The sequence below is a fragment of the Balaenoptera musculus genome, chromosome 11 (genome assembly GCF_009873245.2).
Source record: "Balaenoptera musculus isolate JJ_BM4_2016_0621 chromosome 11, mBalMus1.pri.v3, whole genome shotgun sequence".
NCBI lineage: Eukaryota > Metazoa > Chordata > Mammalia > Artiodactyla > Balaenopteridae > Balaenoptera > Balaenoptera musculus.
The window spans coordinates 66,134,782-66,161,096 of record NC_045795.1 but is presented as its reverse complement, the minus strand read 5'-3'; the positions used below and the strand labels follow the sequence as shown (position 1 = coordinate 66,161,096).

Here is a 26,315-nt window from a genome sequence, read left to right as displayed (position 1 = left end):
CAGCAGTTCTGGGCACAGAGGAAACCCTTGACCCATGGGGCCAGACTGGAATCTACTGCATGATCAGTAGGGTGTGGCCCTGCCTGTGTCAATAGCACACAGTAGGTTTGCATGCAGACCTCTGAGAAACGGGCAATGGTATACACACATACACACAAACATACACACACACACACACACACAATCACACCATTGACACCAGCCCAGGGACTTGGGGGATCCTGGAGTCTGCAAGGTCAAGAGAGACAAGAGAGTGAGGGGAAAATATCTGGATGTGAAGCCATGCTCCTCTCCCTAGTCCCAGGTCATGACCTCACACTCCTTGCCATGGCAAGGGTAGGGAACCTGTAGCCACAGCCCTGGCTGCAGCCCTTGGTCACCACGGCCCTTGTTAGCAGGCAGCACCTCCCATGGCCGCTGTAGATAGGCAGCAGGTGCTTTGGTGCCCATAACACTTAGGGTGGATGAAGATGGCCCGCCTGCCGGACACTGTGCCTGGTGCCAGCACCTCACTGTGCCAGTATTATCTGCTATCTAGACGGCCACCAAGGAGGAACTGGGCCAGGGCATGGGTCAGGGAGGCAGGAGAGGCCATTGGTTCCAGGGCCTCAGTGCCAGCCCCAGAGCCTGCAGGAGACAAAGCGCTGCCCTGGGAGTCTAACAGGAGACATAGCTCTGCCTGGGAACCTAAAGAGAAGGCTGCGAAGGCTGGGCCAGGCCAAGGAGCCGGCTGGACAGGACAGGTGGCTCCCCCGGCCTGAGGTCTGCCCCAGCCACAGGGCCTGCTGCCTGCCTCTCTGCCAAGCCGGTGACAGATGGCTCTCTCAGAAAACCGTCCTCTTGGCTGAGCTGAGCTGGCAGTGAGCCAGGGCAGGAAGGCCAAGCGTCCTCACTGGTGCAGCCGGGTAGCTGCCTGGGTCCTGCACAGGGGCCTGGTGAGCAAGCAGCAAGCAGTCAGGTCTGACCAAGCCACAGCAGCTGCCTTCCATGGCACCAAACGTAGATGCCAACTGCTATTCCCCATGCTCACCCCACTCTCACTTCCTCACCCTGCTGCCCACCTGCCAGCATCCCTCATGCTCTCTCTTGGGCTCAGCTCCAGCTAAGGAGACTGTGTGTGTCATCTATACAAGGGCCGTGTGGGCCCCCTAGCCCCACTCCTCATGTGTTGTGTATGCACAGAAATCCACTTTGAGGGGAGGCTTGTGTGTGAGTTCAGAGGGGGTGATTCCCCCCACTCCCTGCCCAGTTTGTGCAAAATGGCCCCTAAAATACCACGTAATGGAGGGGGTGTCAGAGGTGTGTACCCTGGACATTAAGGACACACGTTTCACCCCAACCAGAGGGTTTCTTCCACATTCAGACCCCTCCCGGGCCTGTGAAGTTACAAGCTTAAGGGGGCCACTCATGGGTTGGGTTGGCCCGAACCCCTGGAGAGGCCTCACTCCCTGTCCTCCTAGCATCATCATTCTGATTTTACAAGTGGAAAATCAAAACCCTGAGGTAAAGCCTTACTGAGGCTGAAGGGTTTAACAGGCACCCTTGCCTCATCGGTGAGATGGAGGTGACCTCCAGGAGTCCTCATGGGGCCACAGGGACTTGTGAGGCTTCAGCCTCGGTCTTCACTCACTGCTCAGAATCCCAGAGCTCACATGTTCAGGTCAGGATTTGAGGCCAGGACCCTTTGCCAAGTCCCCTGCACATAATCGCTAGGTGGTACCACCTCCTTGTTGTGTCCCAGAGACAGGGCACTAGTGGTGGACACTGGGCACCTGCAGCCCAAAGCAGACACAGAGGCCTTTCCAGGGACCCTCCTACCAGACCCTAATGGTCCCATCCTGCCCTGTCCCCAGCTCCACATCATATCAAACATAGCGACCACAGCTGGGTTTACACTGTACTTTCACACATGTGACCTTGCCCGCCACCATCCATAGCTAATGCCACTCTCTACCAAGGAAGGGACATGGGCCCTCTCAAGATGGGAGAGGTAGGGAGGAGTCCTGCCCACGTGTATCTGAGCCCCTGGGGCACCAAGACTGCATACAGATTCCTGAGCCTCACCTGCAGTCTGAAGGGGGGGCTAGAATCCTTCTGTGTGATACATTCCCCCTGTGTCACTGATGCCATCAACATCTCATCCTCCACTGAGTCCATGAAACAGCAGGACAAAGAGACAAAGGGAGCCATTGGAGTAGCTGGAGGGGTGGCCCAAGTGAATGCCAGGTGCCCCAGGGACAGCCCAGGTCAGGCAGGACCCAGGCATGGTCTGTGAGGGGAGCCCAGAGGAGGGTCACCGTGAAGGTCACTCTGGAGGCCTAGAGCCACCAACCCCCACCCATCACCCATGCCCTTTCCCGCCCTTGCAGAAGGTTTGCCTAAAAAGTTGGTGAGTGAAGCCCTATGTTCTAATCTGCAGTCCTCCCACTGTGCCTGCCTATTTTCATTACAGAGGGAAAGAGCATCAGAGCCGTGTTTATAACCCCCTTTTAGATAACAAATCACATTTTCTTTTCGCCAGCGACTGTGTTGAATTGATATTTTTTTCCCCTTGGTTTAATAGGTTTGTGTGTTCAGGAATGATCTTCATCAACTGAAACTCCTTATTGTGTTTGATGTAATGTCAGCTTTCATTACGCGCTTGGTTCAGAGCTGGGCCCAGGGAAAGGCTGAGCACCCTGGAGCCTGGGCCCTGGCCCTCACCCCCACCCCGGGCCCACCTGAGCTCCAGTCTCTCTGGACTGGTGGTTGGGCAGGTGTGGGAGGGGTTGGAGATGAGTCGAGAAGGCAGAATGGAGCCAGGGTGCAACACCTTTTTTATCCCTGCCTTAGCTTCCTCACCTGTATAATGGGGTCATAGGGCTGTTGAGAGAACCCTGTACTGCAGTGTGTGTGAGGCCTAGCTAGACACAGCAGATACTTCACAGGACTGAAACTTCGGTCTTTCAGTCATCAGGAGGTGTGGTCTTGCCCAGGCATGGCGCCAGGCCTATAGTCAATGCTCCAGAATGCTTGGACTATACCTATAGGTCCAGCCAGTGGCCTGCACCCCCCAGACCTCTGGTGGGAGAGAACCCGTGACTGTTCCCCACAACTAGCCCCGGTACCAACCACCTCAAACCATGGCCTCAGACCCAGCACCTGGACAGTCACCAAGGCTAAGTCCCTCCCTCCATGAGGAGCCTGAGCTCAGAGAGGGAACAGTGCAGCCCTGCGGTCACACAGCACATGGGGCCCAGCCAGGCCCAGGCAAGGGGTGACCCACCATGGAGTAAGTGCTGGCTCTGTGCTTGCTGTTTTACAGCCAGACCCTTGAGAGCACACTTGGTCATCACCCCCATTTACAGACCACAAAGAAACAGGCTCCCAGTGAACAAGGGACTGCCAGGGCCATGCTGCAGGTTTTTGCTGTGCAAAACAGGGCTGAGGAGCACCAGGGGAGGGTGACTCGGACAGTGGCCCTATCTTGTGTCCTGGCCTTAGGGCCTATCAAGGCAGGGGTGGGGTGGCCCCTCCTGAGCGGGTGGCACCTGATGGCACCAGATTTACCTTCTGGCAGCCGCTGTCAGCCATGCTCAGTTCTGATTAAAGATCATTAAACATGAAATTAGCCCGTTTGTGTTACGGGTCCCTGGGGTGGCCGGTGATTATGATGTGCAGATGGCTGAGAACCCAGGCGGCGGGCAGGCGGGCGAGGCCAGGACGCGCGGTGCTAGCAAAGGCAGGCAAGGGCTGGGAGGCAGGCACGGGGGCCGGGCTTTGTTTTCTCCCGCTCCTGTTGTGTAAACCCCCTTGCATTTCACAACAAATCACAGATAATTAATAAGTACATGCTCGTAATGAGCAGGCTTTTTAATAGAAGAAATTGGAAGATGCGGTGTCGAGTCATTATTTCACTCTTTCCCAGACTCGGCTCTATTTTTCCATCTTCCTCAATTCCCCCTTGGTACTGCCTCAGCCAGAGTCTCTGCAAATAGGCTGGCCCTAACCCTACCTCCCAGCAGGGATGCAGTGCAGAGACCCTGATCCTAGAGTCAGGGAGCCCCGGGGGTACCGACCCGGGGTACCACATCCTCCTGGTGCCTGTGAGAGCTCCTGAGGACAGTCTGGCTGGGGTGTGGGTGGGGCATCCAGCCTGACTCATCCAGCCCTCCCTGGGTAGCAGCTCTGGATGGGTAAGGGAGCAGTCTCTGCCCCAGAGGAATCTGAGGAATCCAGGCCTTAGAGATGGGGTTCCTGGCCGCACCTCAGGAGACCATGAGTGTTGAGGCGTCTCTTCCCCACCAGGAGGAAGACATCGTGTACTATGACGCCAAGGCCGACGCTGAGCTGGTAAGTGCCCCCACCCATGCTGGCAGGGATGGGGAGCTGCCAGAGCCACACCCCCCTTTCTGGGACCTCATGGCCTTGGCTGTAAAATGAGTGTTAGGACTCAGCACTCTTCAGCATTCTGAGCTTGGCCTTGCAGAGTTGTGGCTGCACAGGTCCCCGCCCTACACCTCCCACAATTCCCTAGAGGCCCTGACCCCTCCAGGGCTGTGTCTCTGTGGCACCAAGGGGCACAGCTTCACTGTACAGTGTGGGGCGGGCCCAGCCCCATCCCTGGGCAGGGTGGTGAGGCTCTTGGACCTCCTCCCCTAGGTCAGTTCAGGTGCCAGCATCGGGAGGACAGAGGGCTGCTGAGTGCTGCGAGAGTAGGGGAGAGAGGGAGCAGGTGGGGAGGGCTTCCTGGAGGTAGGCAGGCGGGCCGGGATGCAGGTGTGTTTCAGGTGAGTGCAGGTACCCTTCCCTGCGGTGAGGGGAAAGTGGCTTCCGTGTGCTGACCACCCCACAGCCTGGCCCCACGATCAGAGTTGGCCCTGGGCTGAGTCAGTCTCGCCCCAGCTGTAGAGGCAGCCCAGTCCCTGTGCCTGTTCTTCAGATGAAGGAGAGGGCTCTGACTCATCAGGGGTCACCACCCCGCAAGTGGTGGTGCTGGGACTGACCGGAGAACCCAGAGCTACACTGCTCTTCTGCCTCACTGACTGGTTCACGTCTGCTTGGGCGGCCCTGTGACAGAGAGAGGTCCCCGTCACCAGAGGACTCCCATGAAAGTGTGACCATTTGGGGTGTGAGGGGGTCTACAGAGGAGACAAGAGTGTCTGAGGGTGCAGGGCACATGGAACAGACTGTTTTGGTGAACCTGTCAAGGCCCAAATTCATCTGCCTGCTTTTGAGGCAAAAGTAGTTGAACCCGGTTATTTCCTCTGTAAACAGAGGTGTCACAACTCAGTCTCTGGGGCCCCACCTGTGCTGGCTGGTGCAGAAGACCCAACAGCTAGACTCCCACTCCTGGGCCTATTGGCCTGGGGGGTTGCCTGGGGCGAGCAGGAGGTATCCAGTGGCACCAAGAGGTGGGCAGGCAGGAAGGGATTCCTGCAGAGGGTCTGTGGTGCCAGGCTGGCCTTGGTGAGCCTTCAGGAGGGCAGGCAGGCAGGGCCGCAGAGAAGGAGGGGTGGGTGGGCTAAAGCAGGTGTGCTTCCCCCTTGGCTGAGCCTCCGTGGCTCCCAGAGAAGTTGCTAAAATTAAAGCTGGAATCTGAAATTCAAATGAAGAACAAACCTTTAATTAGACCCTGAATCTAATTCCTTACCCCCCTCAGCAGCGGGCTGTAATTTTAGCAATCAGTGCATTAAATATAAACCAGGAGACTGCAGTTGCCCACCGTACAAAGCCCCTGGGCGTCGGGGTGACACTGAGGGGTCTCCTTGGCCAGTCTGGTGCCCGGCCCCCTCCCTGGACTCCCTGCTCCCAGCCCCCAACCTCTGGCTCTAAATCACTGACTCCCTGCCCCCAGCCCCTTGGACATCTGCTGGGGGGCTAGGGACAGCACAGGGAGGGAGATTCACCCCGGGTGGGGCTGGGCCAGGGTCAGTTAGGCCAAAATCCCAGCCCTCCCAGCCCCGGTATAAATATCAGCACGCACACATTCCCCAGCTCTCCTGCCTGTTATGTTGTTTTGTTTTTTTAATCTTTGCCAGAGGTACAGTTAGAGATCTTTCTAGACCATTTACTTTTAAATTACCAGCCAGAAGGTGGGGGTAGGGGGGAAAGAAGGAAGGAAAAAGTTCGCCAGCTGATAGCTTATCAGAACAGAATCCAAATGTCACATTAGTTGGGAAAGTTGGGAGATTAAATTTTCCAGCGCCCTTCATATGCCGCTGACATTTCGGGGGCTTTCTTCTCCCGCACTTCCCCCTCCTCCCAGCAGAACGTGAGTGGCTCATACCTCAGAGGCGGCCGGCTCCCTGCTCTGGCCTCCATGCTCAGCAGCTGCCTGCCCCAGCTTTATCCAGCATCCAGGAGCTTCTGAGGGTCCTCTTAGGGTGTGCCGAGGTGGGCAGAGGGGTGGCACACTGGGTGAGGGGCAATGGCAGGGCAGTAGATGGCTTGGATTTTGCTGTTACAAACTCCAATCTTTAAGAGATGAAAAGGTTGTTTGCTGCAGGCCCTCCAGCCAGCTGCACCCACCATCCAGGCAGTAATTCATTCCCCAGGCCTGAGGGTGCACCCAGAGCACTCCCTGGGTGGGGAGAGCACAGCTGGCTGGGTGGGGAGGCACGATCACCCTTTCCCCAGACAGACAGCCTGGCGGCAGGAACACGAGGGGTGTGCCCAGGACCCAGTGCGCAGTGGGGTCGGCCGTCACGTGAGATCCACTGGGGAGAGGAAATGAGCTGAGCCTGGTGCTGAAGGTGGTCACAGGGGCGTTGAGGGGCAGTGAGGGAACATGTGGCTGGTTCAGCTGCTTACACTCCCTCCTCCCAGGGCACAAAGACCCCCAGCTCTGCGCCTACCTCGCCTGGCTCTCCATCTCTCCTTGCCTCCCCATCTGGCTTTTCTCTCTCTGTCTTCCCCTTCACTCTCTACCTCCATCTTCCCTTCCCCCTTGCACACCTGCACCCGTGCCTGCCCACCCCCCACTTCGGCTGCGGCATCAACACTATAGTCGCAGACCCACTCCTGCCCGCCTGTGGTGGTGGGCGGGGGCGCACGGCGCATGCCCAGCCTGCCTGGCCGAGAGATGCTGTAATTGGCACCTGTCAGACGGCTGCGACTCATTTTAGAAAGTCAACGGGGGCCTTTATAGTCCTGCTGCTAGCAGGCACCACAGACCCTCCTTCTGGAGGTTACCAGGTATCAGTGCTAGCCCCTACCCTAGTCCAGCTCTCCCCAGGACTCCCCACTCTCCAGCTCAGCCCCTAGAGCCACCCTGCTGCAGGGGTTGGTGCCCCTCCCCCAGATGAGGCTAGGGACCTCTCCCTGGTGCCAAAGGAACTCCATGCAGGGGATAGGTGGGGCCAAGTTGAGGTGTGTATGTTGCAAAGCTCCTGGGATGGAGTGCTGAGGCCGCCCTGTGATTACACAAGGCAAGTCCATATGAGCAGGGGGTCTGCAGCCCACTCCTCTCTAGCTCCAAGATTTGCCTCCTTTGCTGATAATTGTTTTTCAAGGATGTGAGGAAGGGTTTGGTTTGGTCTTGGCTCTGGAATTTGGGTTTAGCAAATGTGGGGATGATGGGTGGGGCAGGTGGGTGTCACGGGCCTCCCAGGCAAGGGGTCCATACCCCATGTCTCTCTGTCCCTGTGTCTCTCTATCTCTCTGTCTCTGCAGTAGTCTCTGATTCTGAGATGCCCCTATCTCCTAGATTCTGGCCCCCCTGCCTGCAGTTCTATCCAACCCCACTCCACCATTTCCCAGCCCTGACACTGCCATGGTTGGGGGGTCCCTTTCCACAGGACGACCCTGAGAGTGAGGATGTGGAAAGGGGGTCCAAGGCCAGCACCCTACGGCTGGACTTCATTGAGGACTCAAACTTCAAGAACAAGGTCAACTATTCATACACGGCTGTGCAGATCCCCACGGACATCTACAAAGGCTGTGAGTGTGCAGAGTGACCGGGAGCAGCCCTCCCCACCCACCATGGGGGCTAGGCCCGCTGCCTGGGCACCGCCAGGTCCCAGGTGCCCATCCACCTTCAGCCCCCTACACCCAAGGTCACACATGCTCACCTCTCAGACCCGCCCACACGCAGGCATCAAGCCACTCTCAGGCACAGCCTTATGCTAACTCTCAGCAAGACACAAAACACCGAGCCTCTCACCCCTATGCATGCACGGTCTCCTGCCCATGTGTATACACGTGCACAAATGCATGCACACAACTCTTCCCCCGACGTGCTGGGCCAAGTCCCCACCTGTCCCCAGAGCAGCTCCTCCCTACCCTCTCCCATTCCCTGGCCCCATGCAGGAAGGGTTGAGGGGCTACCACATCAGATGGGCACAGGACAGGGAGCAACTTCTCATTCACAGACACCAACCCTGTAACACCTCCCTCCTTCTCCTTGGTGAGCAGGGGGAGGTGGAGATGGAGGTCAGGGGGATTGAGTAGAGGGTGGTTGAGATTCCAAGCTCCAGGGACAGTATAGCTTTGCACAATGGGGAAACCAGGTCACTACAGCTAGAAGGATTTGAGTCAGACAAGAGGATGAACTTCCTGAAGAACTTGGGAGGTGTAGGGAGAAGAGGCCAAGAGTCAAACACTGAATGGGGAACTCTAGCTGCAGGATTTAAGGCCCCGGAGTCTCTTGCTTCTGACACAATTCTATGGGCACCTACAGGGTAGCCTCAGAATCCAAGGGGCCCACTGAGTGGAGGTTCTTGAAGCAAAGGTCCCAGAACTTCTGCATGGTCTTCAGAAAGCAGGGAATCCTCCAGGGTTCTCAGGGAGGCCCCTCCACCTTTAGGGTCAGCCAGGCCTTCTGGGCAGCCTCAGGCAGGAGTGAGGGCGGATGCCCCCCACACCCTCCAAGGGCCGCCCACAGGCCACCTGCCCGAGCCAGTCGAGGGGCACTATCACAGGCAGGCACGCTAATTAAAACAGGAGCCACACCGCCCTCCCCAGTCACCCCTCGCTACCCACACAAATTACATTTTATATGTTTTTTATTTACTGTGTCACTTTTAATTAAATCTGTAATCGCCTGCCTGAGGGGGCATGGTCCCCATTTCCAAGCTCAGTGTGATCTGAGGGTGTGGGCACGTGAGTGTGTGTGTGTGGTCACAGGGCTGAGCAGCACGCCCTCTCCAGGTGTGTCTCACAGTGTATGTGTGAGCGTACATGTGGTCATGGCTACCTGCAGGGACAGCCCAGCCAGGTCTCCTCTCGGCCCTTGACCTGAGTCAGGGACACCCCTCTGCCAGCAGCAGCTAGAGGGGCTCCCAGAATGGTCTGTCTGCTCTAAGCCTCTCATGTGCAGATGGGGAAACTGAGGTCCAGTGAGGGGTGGGACCTGCCAGGCAGACTCTCCCAGGGCAGACAGTACTGTGTGAAACGTTTGAGAGCCTGACTTTATTTTTTCCTTAAAGAGAAAAATAGAAATTGTACAACTCACTAAGTTTCTAAATTAGGAACAGGACCATAACGTACTGTTCAATAGGCACAGCCAATGCTAGAAATGTGTTTTGTTTTCACATTATGGTCAGTTAAGGGAAGCTGCAGGGCCAGAGAGAAGGGAGTGAGAGCAGAGGGGGAGGACTAGACAGCAGACAAGACAGCAGAGGCCCCCCAGTCTGGAGAGAGAGAGCAGAGGGAAGAATGCCCCAGAATATATTGTCGCCCCCTAGGCTGTGGGCCGAGCCTGGAGCATCTGTATCTTTAAATCACAGCTCTGGGAATTCCCTGGCAGTCCAGTGGTTAGGGCTCCGCGCTTCCACCGCAGGGGGCATGGGTTCAATCCCTGGTTGGGGAATTAAGCTCCTGCATGCCAGGCGGTGCAGCCAAAAAATAAAATAAAAAATAAATCACAGCTCTTCATCTGCTCTAAGGGTTTCTTCTCTGAAAAGAAGAGCAGAGCCTTTGGAAGAAATGCTCTGGTTCCCGTTTGGGGAGTGGATCTTCGGGGAGAGGTGATGGTGTCAGGGCTCCACCCGGAAAGAAAGGAGGTGGGAGAAGTTGGAGGAAGAAATAGCCCCTAGGGAAGGGGGTGCAATACAGAGGCCTGGCAGTAGCAGGTATCCAACTCCTGCTGTTTTTTCTGAGTGTCCCACACGCAGAGACAGGTACACTGCGCATGTGAGAACATGTGCCACACACACACATTGGGCAGATTTAGGGCTGTCCTGAGTTAGGGGGCTGCATACTGCTTAAGCCATCCCAAGTCTCTGCCCGGGTTGCCGGATGGATGGAGTCCATCCATCTGAGAGAAGCCTTGCTCTGTGTGGGGGGGGATGGGTCTGGCCAGGGCGTCACACCTGTGCAGCCACAGAGGTTGAGGGAGGGGGAGGGGGGTAACTTGTGGTGGGGGGTTGTGAAAGCAGGACCCATTGGTGTCCTCCTGTGACGGCAGAGTGGTGTGTAGGTATGAGCATGTGTGCCCCTGTGCCCATGGCAGCAGTGAGGCTGCTGGGCAGGTAGGTTTGGGGGTGAGGGGATGACACATCCGGCTGGAAACACAGAGGTTAGACATAGGTACACCTGTTGTATACCTGCATGCAGTATACAAGTGCAGGCTGTGTGTGTGTGTGGAAGTGCACGTGCCAGTGTTGCAGCAGGATCATGGCACAGCCCGTGCCCCTCCAAGAGCCCCCGCCCCCACCCCTGCCTGCTCCTGGCCCCAGTTGATTAATCATGGAGCTGAGTGGCTTCCAGCTTATCAGGTACCTTAATAGCTGAATAATTCCAGCACCATCATCGAGCCCTTAATTGCTTTCTTGTGGCTGCAGCCCAGAGTGCATGCTGAGTGGGTGAGCTCACAGGGGACCAGCCGCAAGCTCCAGGCAGCAGGCTGGATGGGCATCCCGGCTCATAGCTCCCTGCGACCTGGGTGGCCCCTCCGCAGGGGCCACAGGCCACAGCTGCCCTGCCTGATCATGTGGAGCCTGGCCGAAGGGTAGGCTGAGCTGTTTCTTGGGATGAGGACGAGGATGTCTTCCTGGAGGAGCTGGTGCAGTCCCAGCTGAGCCCTGGGAAGTGAGGGAGACCTGGGTAGGCAGAGAGCAGGTGAGGCTTTCTAAGTGAGAGGCACGTGCATGGGTGTCGCTGTGATGAGCCTCAGCGGGGGAACAGCCGAAGCGCTTCCCACCCCAGCCCCCTGCTTCCCCCCTAGCCACCGTCATCCTCAATGAGCTCAACTGGACGGAGGCCCTGGAGAATGTGTTCATCGAGAACCGCAGGCAGGACCCCACACTCCTGTGGCAGGTCTTCGGCAGTGCCACGGGAGTCACTCGCTACTATCCAGGTGAGCGCTAGCCCATCTCCCCAGTCCACTCAGCACCCCACCCTCCTCCATCTCCCGGCCCCCTCATCCTGGGGTGCATGGGCGGGATGGTCACCTTGCTGGTTGCGGGGTGGCCTGGCCACTGCTGCAAGGCCTGCTACCAGCCCCAGGCCCTTCCCTGCCTGTCCCCAGTCACCTCCTCTCCTCCCACAGCCACCCCATGGCGAGCCCCCAAGAAAATCGACCTGTACGATGTCCGAAGGAGACCCTGGTGAGCAAGCAAGCAGGGGCTGGGCAGGGACACCCCCTCAGCTCTCCCGCCTGCTCCCCTCCCTCCCAATAACCAGGCCTCCAAGCAGGGCGCAGCCAGCTCTATCCAATTTTCATTTCACACATCGTTGCCACTGGAAAATGGATCCCATCACCCAGGCAGGCCTCCCAGCTGCCTCTGCCCCCCGTCCACAGCCTGGCACTCCACCCCCTCGGGACTGAGGGATTGGGCTAGTGGGGGTTCCCCAGGGTGGATGTATCCTCTGTGGGTTTGGCCAGCCCCTGCTGTACCCATCTGAGCCCTAGGCACCCCTACCCTCTGCTCTGCCTCTCCTGCAGTACTCCCTGGCCTCCTCTGCCACCTGTTCAATCCCCTACGCAGCTATGACCCTGCCCTTGGCTCCTCAGCCCGGGCCAGAGGAAATGACAAGCCACTGAGGCCATGGAACAGGCCTCCTAGCCTCTCTCTGGATCACCTGCTCACCCCTCCTTGGGGTTGTTCACGTGTTGGGGGACCAGGTCACTCATGCCATGGGCAAGGACTGTCTGCTTTATTAAATGTGGTATCCTCAGTGCCTAGAACCCTGTTTGACCCATGCCATGGATGCTCAATAGAAACATGTTGAATCAGTATGTGGGTGAAGGAAGGAAGAACCCACAAGGTCTCAGTGAGGCTGGCCCTAACTGAGGCTTCTCCTGGGCAGGTATATCCAGGGGGCCTCATCGCCCAAGGACATGGTCATCATCGTGGATGTGTGAGTGAGCGATGCTGGCGGGTGGGGTGGGGGCGGGGCTAGGGGCTAGAATCTGCTGCTGGGGAACATCATGGGGGAGCAGCAGGAGGACGCCTGAGGCCGACCAGGCGCCTCCGTGATCCACCCCCCAGGAGTGGCAGCGTGAGCGGGTTGACCCTGAAGCTGATGAAGACATCTGTCTGTGAGATGCTGGACACGCTCTCCGATGATGACTATGTGAACGTGGCCTCGGTGAGTGCCAAGGGCGGTAGGCGGGCACTCCCTCCTGCCCCATGCAACCCCTGCCTGCCCGGGCCGGCCTGAGGCCACTCACCACCCTCACTGTCCCTGCAGTTCAACGAAAAGGCACAGCCTGTGTCATGCTTCACACACCTGGTTCAGGCCAACGTGCGTAACAAGAAGGTGTTCAAGGAAGCTGTGCAGGGCATGGTGGCCAAGGGCACCACAGGCTACAAGGCCGGCTTTGAGTATGCCTTCGATCAGCTGCAGAATGTGAGCCCCCTGGGTGGACGAGCGGGTGGCCAGGGACAGGCAAGGGCCCAGGCTTGGTGACACCAGGGAAATCAAGATAGATGGCCTTGTTAGCACCCAACAGGCAGGTTGGGCAGATAGCGCCGTCTACTGTGGGGTAGGGGAGCCAGAGGGCCAGGCCCATTCTGGGGAAGGAGACCCACCCGTGGACCGGGGAGGGGCTGAAAGCTGCCTGACCCCACACCTACTCCTGCCCAGTCCAACATCACTCGTGCCAACTGCAATAAGATGATCATGATGTTCACGGACGGCGGTGAGGACCGCGTACAGGACGTCTTTGAGAAGTACAATTGGCCCAACCGGACGGTGAGGCTCAGCCCAGGTGGGGGCTGCCCTGACCTGGCCTGGTACAGGGGAGGGCTGTCCTCTGGCAGCCACGGCAGTAACCTCAAGCCCCAAACAGGTGCGCGTGTTCACTTTCTCCGTGGGGCAGCACAACTACGACGTCACGCCCCTGCAGTGGATGGCCTGCACCAACAAAGGTACCTTGTCCGGGTGTCACTGCCACAAGCCCTGCCTGCCGTGTCCTGCCAATCCATTGGGTTGGTTGTCCACGTATCCTTCATATGTCCAGCTTTCCAGATGCTTGTTCATCCAGTGTCTGTCTTTCTGTATATGTGACTGGTCATCTCTCTATGTGGCTAACTTGTCCATCTGACTCAGCATCTTTCTGCCTATCTGACTGCCATTGGTCATCTGTCCCTAGCTTGTCTGCTCCTGCATCTGTTTTCTGGTCAATCCAACTCTCCATGCAATTGGGCCTGGCTTCCAGGTGGACTCTGGATGTCACTGCCATCCTAGAATGAGGGAGCCTCAGGCTCCTCCTTTCATCCCAGTTCTGCTTCCTTACACCCCTACACTCACAGCCCCTTCCATGTCATTGGTCCCATTCACAGGGTAATGGCAGGGAGCACTAAAGGGACATGAGTTCAGAGGAAATGACACCAAAAAGAGAGGGAACCTGAGAGACCAGTCAGGGCTGCAGACACACCCCAGGGTACAGGGCCTCCTGTGCCATGGATCCCAAGCAACACCCAGGCCCACCTCTGCCTCCCCTTCCCTCACAGGTTACTATTTTGAGATCCCTTCCATCGGTGCCATTCGCATCAACACGCAGGTGAGACTGTGGGGGCGCCCCTCCTCCCAGCCCCTTGTCTTTGCTTCGCGGGGTCGTGGGAACCATGGGCTGCTGTGTGATGAGAGCGCCCCCTGGTGGCTAATTGACACATGGGGAGGCAGGACAGGGAAGATACAGTGGGAGAGGCAGACTCATGACCCCCCACCCCTGCCCCCACTACCTCCCCAGGAATATCTAGATGTATTGGGCAGGCCCATGGTGCTGGCGGGCAAGGAGGCCAAGCAGGTTCAATGGACCAACGTATACGAGGACGCACTGGTAAGGCCTCGGGGCAAGGAAGGGGTGGGGCCGGCGACCTTCCCCCAGGATGTGCCCACAGGGTCAGGTCCCATGAGGGCCCCCTTATGGTGGTAAACCAAACAGAGGAGAAAGAGAGGTGGCCTGTCCCCACACCCTTGCTCTGAACATTCAGGGTCGGGGCATGGCTGGCCACAGAGGTCTGACCCATCCTCCTCCTCTCCCTTCAGGGGCTGGGGTTGGTGGTGACAGGGACCCTCCCTGTTTTCAACCTGACGCAGGATGGCCCTGGGGAAAAGAAGGTGAGGTTCCCCACTGGGGAAGGGCTAGTCATGCCTGGGGAGAGCTGGGCATGCCCAAAACAGGTCTGGGATGGAGCGCGGATAGGCAGGCCTCTAAACTGGACAGGGGCAGCGGCTTGAGAGAGCAGCTTGAGGCCATGGGCATGGGCAGTTGGGCACGGTGGCTCCCCCATGGAATTGAGCCTGTTGCAGACCCCCTGCCTCTGCTCCCAGAACCAGCTGATCCTGGGAGTGATGGGCATCGACGTGGCTCTGAATGACATCAAAAGGCTGACTCCCAACTACACGGTGAGTGTCCACCTGCCCATCTCCCTGTTCTGCCTCTCCTGTGGACACAAGCCAGGTTCAGCAGAGGCTCATGGGGATTGCCACACCTCTGTGGAGTTCTCCGAGTTCAGGCGGTCAGGGAAGGCTTCCAGAGGAGGTGATCTTGGGCCTAGAACTGGGATCAGCAAACTTCTGTAAAGGGCCAGATTACAAATATTTTAGTCTCTGCCAGCTTAAATACTCATACTCATACTCAATTCTGCTGCATTGAGAAAACAGCCAGAGACAGAACATAAATAAATGGGCATGGCTATGTTCCAATACAATTTTGTTTGTAGATACTAAAATTTGGATTTCAGATAATTTTCACAAGTCATGAAATAGAAATCCCTCTTTTTCAATCATTTAAAAATGTAAAAACCATTCTTAGCTCACAGCAGTACAGTAACCGGCAGTGGGCCAGATGTGGTCCATGGGCCCTAGTTTGTCGACCCCTGGTCTGTCACATAGGCAGGAGTGTCCTGGGTAGAAAGGAGGTGAAGGCGTACCTTGGAGGCAAAGGGAACTCTCTGGGCAAAGGCCTGAAGGTGAAAAACAGAATCATAAGCCAGGGAAGGGACCAGATCAGTGTGGCTGGCCCAGGGCCTATGGCAAAGGGAGTTTGGGACTTGGTTGTGAAAAGGCTGGGAGATGTGTGTCAGCATGCTTAAACCTGAGCCACATGAAGGCCCCGTGTCTTTGGCCTCCATGTGCAGTGAGAAAACTGCCTCAGAGAGGTAAGGGGTGAGTCCAGAGTCCTGCTTTTCTTTCCCTTACACTTGGAAGGGACACCCCAGGTCGTCCAAAGGTACACTCGTCCCCCTGCGCTCTACCAAGATGGGGACCAGGAAGAGGCCGTAGTGGGGAGGGGAGGGGAGGGCAACAGCAGCCTTGTGGGGCCAGTGGAGGTGGAGAGGTTCCGCTGACTGATAGCGCCATGAGAACCCGGGGGAGGGGCTGAGAAGGCCAAATCACATTAAGGTCCCACAGAGCTGGCCAGCCTGGGCCAGGGCTAGTGCATGCGGGGCACCAGCCTGCTGGGCTTGGCTTGAGAGGTAGGCTTGGGGCCGAGCGGCATGTGGGGGTCCCTGACCCAGGAAGGCAGATGGCACCCCCCAGCAGCGTGGAAGGCAGGATGAGCAAGAGCTCTGGAGCCCAGGAAATCCCTGCCCAACCCTCCAGGCCCTAAGCCCCCCTATCTATACCCCCAGCTTGGAGCCAACGGCTACGTGTTTGCCATTGACCTGAATGGCTACGTGTTGCTGCACCCCAATCTCAAGCCCCAGGTGAGCCAGGTGAGTGGCCTGCAGATGGGGGGTAAACCCTGTGAGAGAAGGACTCCTGACTTCCTGCCCTGCCTCCCCTAGACCACCAACTTCCGGGAGCCTGTGACCCTGGACTTCCTGGATGCAGAGCTGGAGGATGAGAACAAGGAGGAGGTAAGGAGAAGAAGAGGAGGAGGGATGGGGGGGGCACCCAGAGCAGAGAAGGGTAGGGGCCCCACCCTTCACGTCTCTGACCCTTCCAGATCCGTCGGAGCATGATCGATGGCAACAAGGGCCACAAACAGATCAGAACACTGGTCAAGTCCTTGGATGAGGTGAGAAGGTGGCAGAAGGGGGACAGAAGGTCAGGGTGGACACCCTCCTACCCCCCACTTCACCCCTGCCTGCTACCCCAAGCACCTGACCCAGCCTCTTCTCCCAGAGGTATATAGACGAGGTGATGCGGAACTACACCTGGGTGCCTATAAGGAGCACCAACTACAGGTGAGTGGGGCCAGGCTGGGCAGGCAGGGAGGGGCAGGGCAGCCCCAGCTGCCCCTCCCTCCCCCACCCCCGTGTGCCAGTTCTCAGCGGCTGTGACCAGGATCCCAGTGGGGCCCCAGCAGCCAGGGCTGCTTACTTCTCACTCCTGGGTGCTCAGTCCCAAGGGTCCCTCGCTGACCCTTCATGAACAAGCAGCATCTCCTGGGAGCGCACAGTGGAGACATGACAGTGCATCTGATGCCTCCCCATTCCCCACCACCCTCTCTACATCCCTCCCACCGTGGATTGTATCCCTGGATGTGTGCATGCAGGATGTCATCCTCAGCACGTTCACCGGCCTGCTCTCAGCAGTTGTCACAGCCTCAGAGAGTGTATTGACTGTCTTCTGCGTGCCCCAAGAGCTGGTCTCCTTCACACTCCAGTACCAGCCCATGACTGCCCCTCACTGTGTTAGTGCCAGCCCTGCTTTTAGCTGGCTCTCACATGGCCTGAGTCTCTGGGGACTATGGACCCCACTCTCATGGCAACACCCCCACCCCCATCCCCACAGCCTAGCTCACTGACAGTATTCTGCCCCTGTGAGTCTGCTGCTGGCCAGCTGGAGGAGACTGGCTGGGCAGGTGGTGTGCTGGGGGAGGCTGCTGGGGCGAGGGGTGGGATGGGGATTTGCTCCGGGGCTGGGAGTTCTGAGGCCTCCAGGAGAGTTTGGGAAATGGAGGGCCCAGGCCCCTAGGCCCTGAATCTCTCACAGCTAACCAGGGAGAGGTGTCCCTGGTGGTCGGGGGAGGGGATGCCACAGCCTGGGCCTCTCTACCCAACTCCAAAGCCGTGGGGAGGAGGGTGCCAATGGGGCCCGCCTCTCTCCAGCAGTGACCTGTGCTCCTCCCCTCCCCTCCTCCCCAGCCTAGGGCTAGTGCTCCCGCCCTACAGCACCTTCTACCTCCAAGCCAACCTCAGTGACCAGATCCTGCAGGTCAAGTGTAAGTGGCCCGGCCCCTGCCTGCGCCCTGCACCCCCGCCTCTGCCCCGCACCCTGGCTGGCCCCAGGCAGCATAGCCAGCCGCTTAGTGGCCAGGCGGCCCCTCCTGCCCAATCTGCCCACCCCCCAGGCGCCCGCAGGCTGGGGCACCAGCCATCGGAAAGTCTGTGGAACTCTGCATGCTCGCCTTTTCTCAGATTTGGTTCCTGACCATTCTCTCATGGTTTCCATTGAGGTTTTGTTTTTGGTTTCTCCTCCTCAGTGTCTTCCCTCCTTAGCCTGCCTCCCCCACACACGCCTGGGGGCTGAGTTCTTGGAAGACACCCCCTCCTCTCATCTCTCCTGCCCCCTGCTCCCTGCGCAGTGCTCTCGCCCTGCGGCACCACCCCCGGGTCTCTCCCCACTCTGCCCCCTCTTCTGTCCCCCCTTGCTCATCCTCCCTTATTTTCCTCCTCACCTCCTCTCTCAGCTTCTGCCTCCATCGCCTTCCTGCCCCCTTACTCTCTCCCTTTGCCCTTCCTCCTTCCCTCCCGCTCCCTCTCCCCCTCCTCCCCCTCCTCCCTCCTCCTTTCCCCTCCCTGCACCCCACCTTCCCTATCTCCCTCCCTCTTCCTTCTGCTCACTCCCTCCATTTCTCTCTCCCACATCCCCTCCCTCCCACTCCCCATTCAGTCTCTCTCCCTCTCTTCTCCTGTCACACTCTCCTCTCTCCATCTTCTCTCCTACCCCTTCCCCTCCTTTGCTCCCTTCCTCCCACCTTCGTCCCTGCCTCCCCCACCCTCCCTGTCTCTTGCCCTTCCTCCTTCCTTCCCTCCCTCTCCCGCTCCTCTGCCTGTGGCTCATCCCTGCATGTCCTGCTCACCCTGGGCCTCCCCCAGAGGCCTCCGGAGCCCGTGGCCCCCGCCTGCCCCACCACCGAGGTCACTGGGAGGGAGGCTGGGCTCCGGCCCCCACGGGCGCCCCCACCTGCCTGGCTGACTGGGGCTCATCTCCTTTGAGTTTTCTCGCTCTCTCTTTCTCTCTCATGTCGTTTTTTGCAAGAAGTTTCCTTTCGGTATGATGATGAGACACAATATTTTCATTCAAACAGCCATTGAATAAAATATTGTTTGTGCCCTCCCTTCCCCTCCCCCTTTTCGTTTGTTTTTGTGTTTTGTGTTTTCTTGTTTTGTTTTCCTCGCTTTCTCTCTTGGTGGACTGTCCCAGTGCCAATCAGCAAACTGAAGGGCAAGTGATATTCAGAAACCAGTGCACCTCCTCTCCCCACCCCACCCCCCTGCCCTCACGCCCCTGCTTGCCCCCCTCCCTGCCAGGACCAGCCAAACCCCCCTGCTCTCCAGGGCTCCCCCCCAGCATCCCCTGGGCTCCTCTAGTTCTTGCCTTTCCTCTGATTCCCTAACCTCTATTAGAGCCAGCAGCCCTTTCCCCTGGCCCTGCCTGCAGGGTGGTCTCCGGCGTGTTCTAAGAGCTCCAGGCCCTCTCTCCTCATCCTCCTCGCTCCCTCTGGGCAGGCCTCTGCCCCCCACCCACACCTTCTCTGTCCCTCCAAGACAACTCAACAGTGGGGACAGGGTCTAGGATGCCTCTCTACCACCTCCCACCCACCAGGGCAAGGGGCCTGAGATGTAGGGGGTAGATCAGTCCTCAGAGGGGCTTATGTGAGGCTTCCTCGGGGATATTCTCCCTCCTCAGATCTCTCCAGTTTCTCTCCAGAAGCTGGCAGCCCTCCCAAGGGGAGACAGAAGGCTTTGGAAGCCCCACACCCTGACTCTGGGGCCCAGGGGCAGGATAGGGCAGTAGCCAGGCCACCAGGAGAGCAAGGCAGACCCAGCGCTGGCCTAGGTGCTGAAACCCCTGTCCCCTGCCACCCCTGCTACTCCTGGTGACTTTGTTAAGGCCCACTGGCCCAGCCCTGCCCTGGGGTGCTGGCTGCTCCTGGGAAGAGTAGTCAGGTATGGGGAAGGTGTTCCCCGGGGAAACAAAGGCAGACTCAGGGCCCCTAGGCCTGGCTGGGAACAGAAGGTGATCTGTCTGGACCCCAAGGGCCAGCAAAGGAACTTAGAGGGAATCAGGCTGGGGGTGAAGAAAAAGATTCTGGCACTCAGAGGTACTTAAGCCAGAGACTTCGGGAAAAGGTAGGCAGTGAACTCACAGGCCCTGGCAAAGAACAAGAGGAGTGAGAGAGGACAGCACACAAGGGTCTCTGCCGCTGGTACACAGAGCGGCCCCCCCACGGAACACCGAGGCAGATGGGCCATGGAGAGCCATGGGGAGATGTCCTGTCCCCAGTCCACATGGGGAAGTAGGGCCTCCCTAAGAAGCCCTAGTGGCCCTGTCCAGCCTAGTCCAGCAAAGGGGATCCAGCTGTCCCCACTGGCCTGGGTGGAGGTGGAGGACGTGCCCTACTCCCACTCGCTTGAGTTGTCTTGTCTCCCCCTCCCACATCCCTCCCTTCCAGTGACTCCAGAAATGCAGGGCCCTGATAACAATAATAACCATAGCATAGTCTCCCTTCCTGCTCCCCCCACCTCTTTTTCTTTCTCCTCCTCCTCCTCTCCCCACCCCAACCCTTCCCTGTCGGCTTGTGTCCAAACCCCGCCTCACAGTCCTATCAGAAAGCAACAGTCCAACCAGTGACTGCCCAGCCCCTCCAGGCACCCAAAGTCCCCCTCCCCAGAATCTTGCAGTGCACTGTGGGAGTATTTTGGAACAGGGAAGACCCCTCTTCTGCAAAAATAAAGCACTGGGACTTCCCTGGCGGTCCAGTGGTTAAGATGCCGGGCTTCCAGTGAAGGGGGGCGTGGGTTCGAACCCTGGTCGGGGAACTAAGATCCCACATGCCGCATGGCAAAAAAAAAAAAAAATGAGGGGTTGGAATCTGGGTGAAAGGATAGGGAGGTGCATTGCTCAGAGTGCGAGAACAGAGGGACACCTCCCAGACTCAGACCAGCAAGGTGGCCAGCCCAGCTGGGCAGGCAGAGGCCCCAGAGGAGCCCTAGTAGCCACATCCCCAGATTCACTGACAGACCCAAACAGGGACCTTTGCACACATGCTTACACACTCATGCAAACACACATACTCACACACACATGCTCTCACATGCACATACACGCTCATACATATGTGCTCACTCTCACACACGTACAGGCCCAGTCGGTGGATCCCTCAACAGCACCCCATGCCTTCTCTGGAGCCCCCAGCTTCTCCCTTGCTGCTCTGAGCCCAGACAGGTCCTCGGAAGGATAGACCAGACCCAGCCCTTCTGGATAGACCAGAACCTGCCCTCATGCCCCCGGCCCAAGAGGGTGTTCATGTTTGAGCAGCGCTTCTGTGCCCTCCCAGCTCCCAGACTCTCCTCCCACAGTGTGGGAACATTCAAGGATCTCCCCTCACCCAGCCTCCTACCCCAGGGAAGACCACTGGACCCCCACAATGCACTGCAGCCCACCCCCAGCTGCCCACACTGTCTCTGGTTGGACTGTCTGTGCCCGTGAGGAACCCCCTCGGTTTGGCCATGTTGATGCCTGACACAGAATAAAAGCAAGACCTACCAAAATGCAAACAGCTACAGCAAAGAGAGATAAAAATCCGCAGCCAAAAGCCAATTCCATTCCTCAGAGTCTCTTTGGAGGAAGGAAGCTGAGCATGCGGTTTTTTCCATTATGGATGTGATAAGAGCGAGACTGGTGCCTCCCCCAGACCATGCATATATATAGCAGTGTGTGTATATATATATGTGTGTGTGTATGTCCGTGTATATGTGCTATACAGCCGTATGGAAGCATATACAGCCACGCCAAGGGACTCACTGCCGACAGAGGACCAGGCCTGGGCAACATATTGGCTATAACTGCCCTCCTCCTGCGATGCTGTAGTCTCCACAGGCCCTCCCCGCCCGCCCCTTCTCTCTGGCTCGAACTTGAACATGGAAGTGGCGGGTTTCCTCTTTGCTGGTGTCTCCCTCCCTCAAGCCACCCTCTTCCCTGTCCCTCCAGCCCCGTCAGCTCTGAACCCCTGGCCTCCCGCCTCCCCAGCCCCCGCCGGATAACCCCCCCGTTTCTGTTGCAGATTTTGAGTTCCTGCTCCCCAGCAGCTTTGAGTCTGAAGGACATGTTTTCATTGCTCCCAGGTAGCTTGCGTGTGGCCTTGCTGAGGTGTCCTCCCCCAACCCGACCTCCCTGGGCCCACCTCCTGCACTGCTGCCTGGAGCTGTGTGTGTCTGTGTCCTGTGCAGTGTCACCCTGCCATGCACAGCCCTGTATGTGTGGCCGTGTGCATACCTGGGCCATGTAGCCGCACCAGGCACCAGTGCCTATAGCTTCAGCTCCCACCAGGCCTCGGACGGGAGGGCTCTGGACTCTCTGCTGACCTTCCCTGCCCTCCCAGGCCACCAGGAAGGAGCCCTTTCTGCCCTGCGCCGGCTGTCCGCAGCACGCCCCTCACTCACTGGGCAGCTGCTGCTCTGGTTTGTGGCGCCCTCCCCACCCCACCCCCACCCCGCACCCGTCCTTGTCCTGTGTCAGTCAGTGTTTGTGTGGGTGTGGGGACCGAGCCAGCCAGAGCCCCTGTCGGCAGTGCCCCATCTAGGTGTGGTGGCTCACTGAGGACTGGGGGGAGGTACAGGGATGAGGGGATGGGGGCTATGAAGAGCTCTCTGGAAAGTAAGGGATCAGGGCCCAGCACAGGCCTGGGCCTGGACCATCCCTGGCGTGCACCCTTGTGTGCACACCCTCTGTCTGTTGGCCCACATCTGAGGAAGCCAGCAGGCCCCCGGGTGGTGCAGCCCTCCCCTGTGGCCTGGGCTTTGCATGAGGGCAGGTGGGTGCAACTGACAGAGATCCATAGGCACTCTCAGGTACCACTCGGGGGCTCTGGACACTCCTAACCTCCATGTGTGTGCACGTGCGTGCATGCACCCACAAAGTTCGCTGTGACTCTCTGTAGATGTGTGTTTGTATTTGTGAGTCATCATGTACATTTGTAAGAGTCCAAGTGTAAATGTGGGGTGGCCGTGTGCATTGGTGACTGTGGGAATGTATGGAAAGGCCTGTGTGACCCACAGGACCCTGAGGGAGCTCTGAGGGCAGGGACCATGTTTGTTTTTGTCACCTCTGTATCTCTGGCACAGGAGAGCTCAATAAATATGTGTTGGCTGAGTGTAAATGTACATACTATGTGAGGGGGAGGGATTGCAGGTGACTTGTATCCCAAGTTCAGCTGTATGGGTGTCACTCTGAGTGTATCAGATGTGTTCTCCCCCATATAGAACTGCAGGCTGTGTACTACACAAAGGCCCTGGGAGCAAGTGGGGACTGAGATTCAGTCCCAGGTGCCCTCACCAAGCTTTGGGCCCTAGCACAGCCTCGGGAAGAAGAGCATTTAAAAATTTCCCACAAAGTTGCTGCCATGCAGGCCAGTGAGGAGGTCTCTGGTGGCAGGGGTATGGATGAGGGATTAGGCAGGAAAGATAGCTCCATGTACCAGGGTAGAAGGACTGCTTGCCAAGACTTCCTGGGGAGCAGGACCCCAAGCAGATCTCCCCGCTCCCTTCAGCCCCTACGTTCTCTGGACCCACAGTCTGAGCCCAGAGAGGGCCTTGAGGAGGTGAGGGGTTTGGCCTGTCCATCTCTGGGGGAAGAGCACTCTGGGCAGAGGGAACAGCCAATCCAAGGACCCACATGTTCCCACCGACTTGGTGACACCCTCTGTGGTATGATGAAAAACACTATGGCTCAGGGAGCTTGAGTGAGTTGCCCAAAGGTACACAGCCAGGAAGCAGCAGGATGAGGTCTCAGACCGACTAAGCCAGTGCCAGGACTCCACCCACTGTGCCCATGGAACGCTACGGCACACAGTTGGATGAGCCAGCCATGAGGCATTTCCTGGGGCCTCCCAGGTGCACCGTCTAGCTCCAGCTACACAGGAGAGGTGGGAGGCTCTGCAGGGCCATGCCCAGAAGGGAGAACCTGCTTGGGTGGAGGAAGCAGACCCTCATTCTCTGCTTCCTGCACCTAAGCAGGTCAGTTCTGCCCCTGTCCAGACCTGGCTACCTGCCGGGCATATAGTCACTGCAGCCTGTAAGAATACACATGCCCCTCCCTGAGGCCTGGGCTTCTCAGCGAATGGCCAGGCAGGCCTGTTGGGAAGCCTCAACCCTATTGCCCTGTGCATCCCCCCAAGCCCACTCTTCTTGCCCCTCCCCACCCCCAGAGAGTATTGCAAGGAACTGAATGCCTCAGACAACAACACCGAGTTCCTGAAGAACTTCATTGAGCTCATGGAGAAAGTGACTCCAGACTCCAAGCAGTGTGAGTGACTGGTGGGGCAGCGGGGTCTGGGCAGTGCCAGACAGCAAGGGGGCAGCCCAGAGGAACCCAGAGACTGGGCAGGTGTGGAAACATGCAGGCCCAAACCAAGGGCAGGTCCTGGGCCAGGTCACGGGGAAGGTTCGGAGCCTTGGGGGTAGCGGGGAGAGTGGGCAGGAATCCAAAGAAGATCCTCCCTCCACCCCAACCCTCCTGTTCCAGGCAACAACTTCCTTCTGCACAACCTGATCTTGGACACAGGCATCACACAGCAGCTGGTGGAGCGCGTGTGGCGGGACCAGGATCTCAACACGTAGGCACCACCCACCCTGTGGGGGCAGGAGGCTGGGATGGGCCCAGAGGCGCTGGCCCTGCCCTGCAGAAAGTAGGTCTGTGACCTCACCTCCCTGCTGCCCCCAGGTACAGCCTTCTGGCCGTGTTCGCCGCCACTGATGGCGGCATCACTCGCGTATTCCCCAACAAGTAAGTGACCTGACCCACTATCTGACACCCTGCCCCTGCTGGGACCCCGCCTGTCCCGCTGCCCAGAGGCCTTCTTGCATTTGCTGAGACCACTGCCCCCACAAGCCACCCCTCCACCAACCTCTTGTGTGACCAGGGCAGCTGAGGACTGGACAGAGACCCCTGAGCCCTTCAATGCCAGCTTCTACCGCCGCAGCCTGGATAACCATGGCTATGTCTTCAAGCCCCCGCAGCAGGATGGTGAGTGTCCTCCCAGGCGCACAGCAGCAGGTGGGAAGCTGAGGGTTCTCTGTCTGCTCGGCCAGGGCGAGGCTCTGCTCTTTGAGGTCCCTCTCAAATACGAGGCTGGCTGGCTGAGACGGGGCAGATAAAGAGAGGGCTAGGCTGTGCCAAACGCTATGCTGGGTGCCTGGTGCTTAGGCTGAGGTCAGCCTTGCCTTGGGTTCCTGGGCTCACAGGGCCCAGCACAGAGTGGTCATGTGGCTGCCAGCCCCTACTCCTGACCACCCCACCTCACCCACCCCCAGCCCGGTTAAGGCCGCTGGAGCTGGAGAATGACACGGTGGGCATCCTCGTCAGCACGGCTGTGGAGCTCAGCCTAGGTGGACGCACACTGAGGCCAGCAGGTGAATACCCAGGGCAGAGGTAGGGAAAGAGAAAATGGGCAGTGTGCTGCCCAGGTAGGTGGGCATTGATGGCCCCTTGCTCTCCCCCACAGTGGTAGGCGTTAAGCTGGACCTGGAGGCCTGGGCTGAGAAGTTCAAGGTGCTAGCCAGCAACCGTACCCACCAGGACCAGCCTCAGAAGGTATCTGGTCAGGGATGAGGGCAGTAAGCCCAGAAGCACCCATTCTGGAGTCCCCAGGAACCCCTACCAGTCCTCCCACTCAGACTGGCTCTGGCGCCTATGGGGAGGCAGGGTCCCCGATGTATAAAGGGTGATGGGAGGGGAAAAACTGGTGGGCACTTACGGTCCTTGCTCTCTGCCCAGCAGTGCGGCCCCAACAGCCACTGTGAGATGGACTGCGAGGTTAACAACGAGGTGCGTGTGCCCTGAACCCTAGCTTACCCCACTCCCGGACACCTGAGTCCCAACTGCAGCTCCTAGCCCATCCCATCCCTTAGCCAGTGGGTCTCAACATCCCACCCTGACTTCACAGCTTTACCAGAACTGGGGGAATGGTGCCCCCTCCACTCAGCTACTGGACTGCCAGGGTCTGGGGAGGAAAGACTGGGCTGGAGCCCCTCCCCATCTTCCTCCCCCTTTCCCACCTCTCAGGACCTGCTCTGTGTCCTCATCGATGATGGGGGGTTCCTGGTGCTGTCAAACCAGAACCATCAGTGGGACCAGGTGAGGGTCAGGAAGAGGGTGGAAGGAGAGGGTCCGGGTTTGAGCCTTCTGGGGATATGGCACTGCCAGCCCTGTGACTACCACTGCCTCCTGGCATCCCCAGGTGGGCAGATTCTTCAGTGAGGTGGATGCCAACCTGATGCTGGCACTCTACAATAACTCCTTCTACATCCGCAAGGAGTCCTACGACTATCAGGCAGCCTGTGCCCCCCTGCCCCCGGGCAACCTGGGTGCCGCACCCCGGGGCATCTTTGTGGTGAGCCCCAGCAATGCCTGGCCTGCAGATGGGGGGACTGGGAGACCTGCCCACAGATGATCCCCCACCTCTAACGAGAAAGCTGGGGGTGAACCAGGTCCAGGGACAGCAGTGGGAGCCCATGCCACTCTCTCCACTGCAGCCCACCATTGCAGACTTCCTTAACCTAGCCTGGTGGACCTCTGCTGCGGCTTGGTGAGTCCCCAGGGGAAATGGGAGAGGGAGGGTGCTCCCTGGGCAGGAGGGCTGGAAAGAAATGGGGCATGGTACTGGCCTCTGCTGACCACTCCCACTCGATGACCCATGCCCTGCAGGTCTTTGTTCCAGCAACTTCTCTATGGTCTCATCTACCACAGCTGGTTCCAGGCAGGTAGGT

At 58.4% G+C, this 26,315-nt stretch overlaps 1 protein-coding gene across 2 annotated transcripts in view; it reads left to right on the top strand.

Moving 5' to 3' along the window:
* The window catches only part of CACNA2D2 (calcium voltage-gated channel auxiliary subunit alpha2delta 2), a 138,991-nt gene that overhangs the window by 109,900 nt on the left and 2,776 nt on the right, over nucleotides 1-26,315 (top strand). The window contains exons 5-34 of one of the 2 annotated variants that reach the window (XM_036870796.1): nucleotides 4,288-4,332; nucleotides 7,779-7,920; nucleotides 11,147-11,278; nucleotides 11,471-11,528; nucleotides 12,232-12,282; nucleotides 12,414-12,513; nucleotides 12,616-12,774; nucleotides 13,012-13,119; nucleotides 13,217-13,295; nucleotides 13,881-13,930; nucleotides 14,120-14,209; nucleotides 14,419-14,490; nucleotides 14,704-14,778; nucleotides 16,008-16,082; nucleotides 16,164-16,235; nucleotides 16,325-16,396; nucleotides 16,504-16,565; nucleotides 17,469-17,545; nucleotides 21,614-21,674; nucleotides 23,756-23,853; nucleotides 24,073-24,163; nucleotides 24,271-24,333; nucleotides 24,470-24,573; nucleotides 24,861-24,959; nucleotides 25,052-25,140; nucleotides 25,327-25,374; nucleotides 25,612-25,683; nucleotides 25,787-25,939; nucleotides 26,082-26,134; nucleotides 26,254-26,309. In XM_036870796.1, the coding sequence (XP_036726691.1) occupies nucleotides 4,288-4,332; nucleotides 7,779-7,920; nucleotides 11,147-11,278; nucleotides 11,471-11,528; nucleotides 12,232-12,282; nucleotides 12,414-12,513; nucleotides 12,616-12,774; nucleotides 13,012-13,119; nucleotides 13,217-13,295; nucleotides 13,881-13,930; nucleotides 14,120-14,209; nucleotides 14,419-14,490; nucleotides 14,704-14,778; nucleotides 16,008-16,082; nucleotides 16,164-16,235; nucleotides 16,325-16,396; nucleotides 16,504-16,565; nucleotides 17,469-17,545; nucleotides 21,614-21,674; nucleotides 23,756-23,853; nucleotides 24,073-24,163; nucleotides 24,271-24,333; nucleotides 24,470-24,573; nucleotides 24,861-24,959; nucleotides 25,052-25,140; nucleotides 25,327-25,374; nucleotides 25,612-25,683; nucleotides 25,787-25,939; nucleotides 26,082-26,134; nucleotides 26,254-26,309 (2,506 nt within the window). Of the gene's footprint in view, nucleotides 1-4,287; nucleotides 4,333-7,778; nucleotides 7,921-11,146; nucleotides 11,279-11,470; nucleotides 11,529-12,231; nucleotides 12,283-12,413; nucleotides 12,514-12,615; nucleotides 12,775-13,011; nucleotides 13,120-13,216; nucleotides 13,296-13,880; nucleotides 13,931-14,119; nucleotides 14,210-14,418; nucleotides 14,491-14,703; nucleotides 14,779-16,007; nucleotides 16,083-16,163; nucleotides 16,236-16,324; nucleotides 16,397-16,503; nucleotides 16,566-17,468; nucleotides 17,546-21,613; nucleotides 21,675-23,755; nucleotides 23,854-24,072; nucleotides 24,164-24,270; nucleotides 24,334-24,469; nucleotides 24,574-24,860; nucleotides 24,960-25,051; nucleotides 25,141-25,323; nucleotides 25,375-25,611; nucleotides 25,684-25,786; nucleotides 25,940-26,081; nucleotides 26,135-26,253; nucleotides 26,310-26,315 lie in introns of both variants that reach the window. The other variant, XM_036870795.1, reaches the window with a different exon arrangement.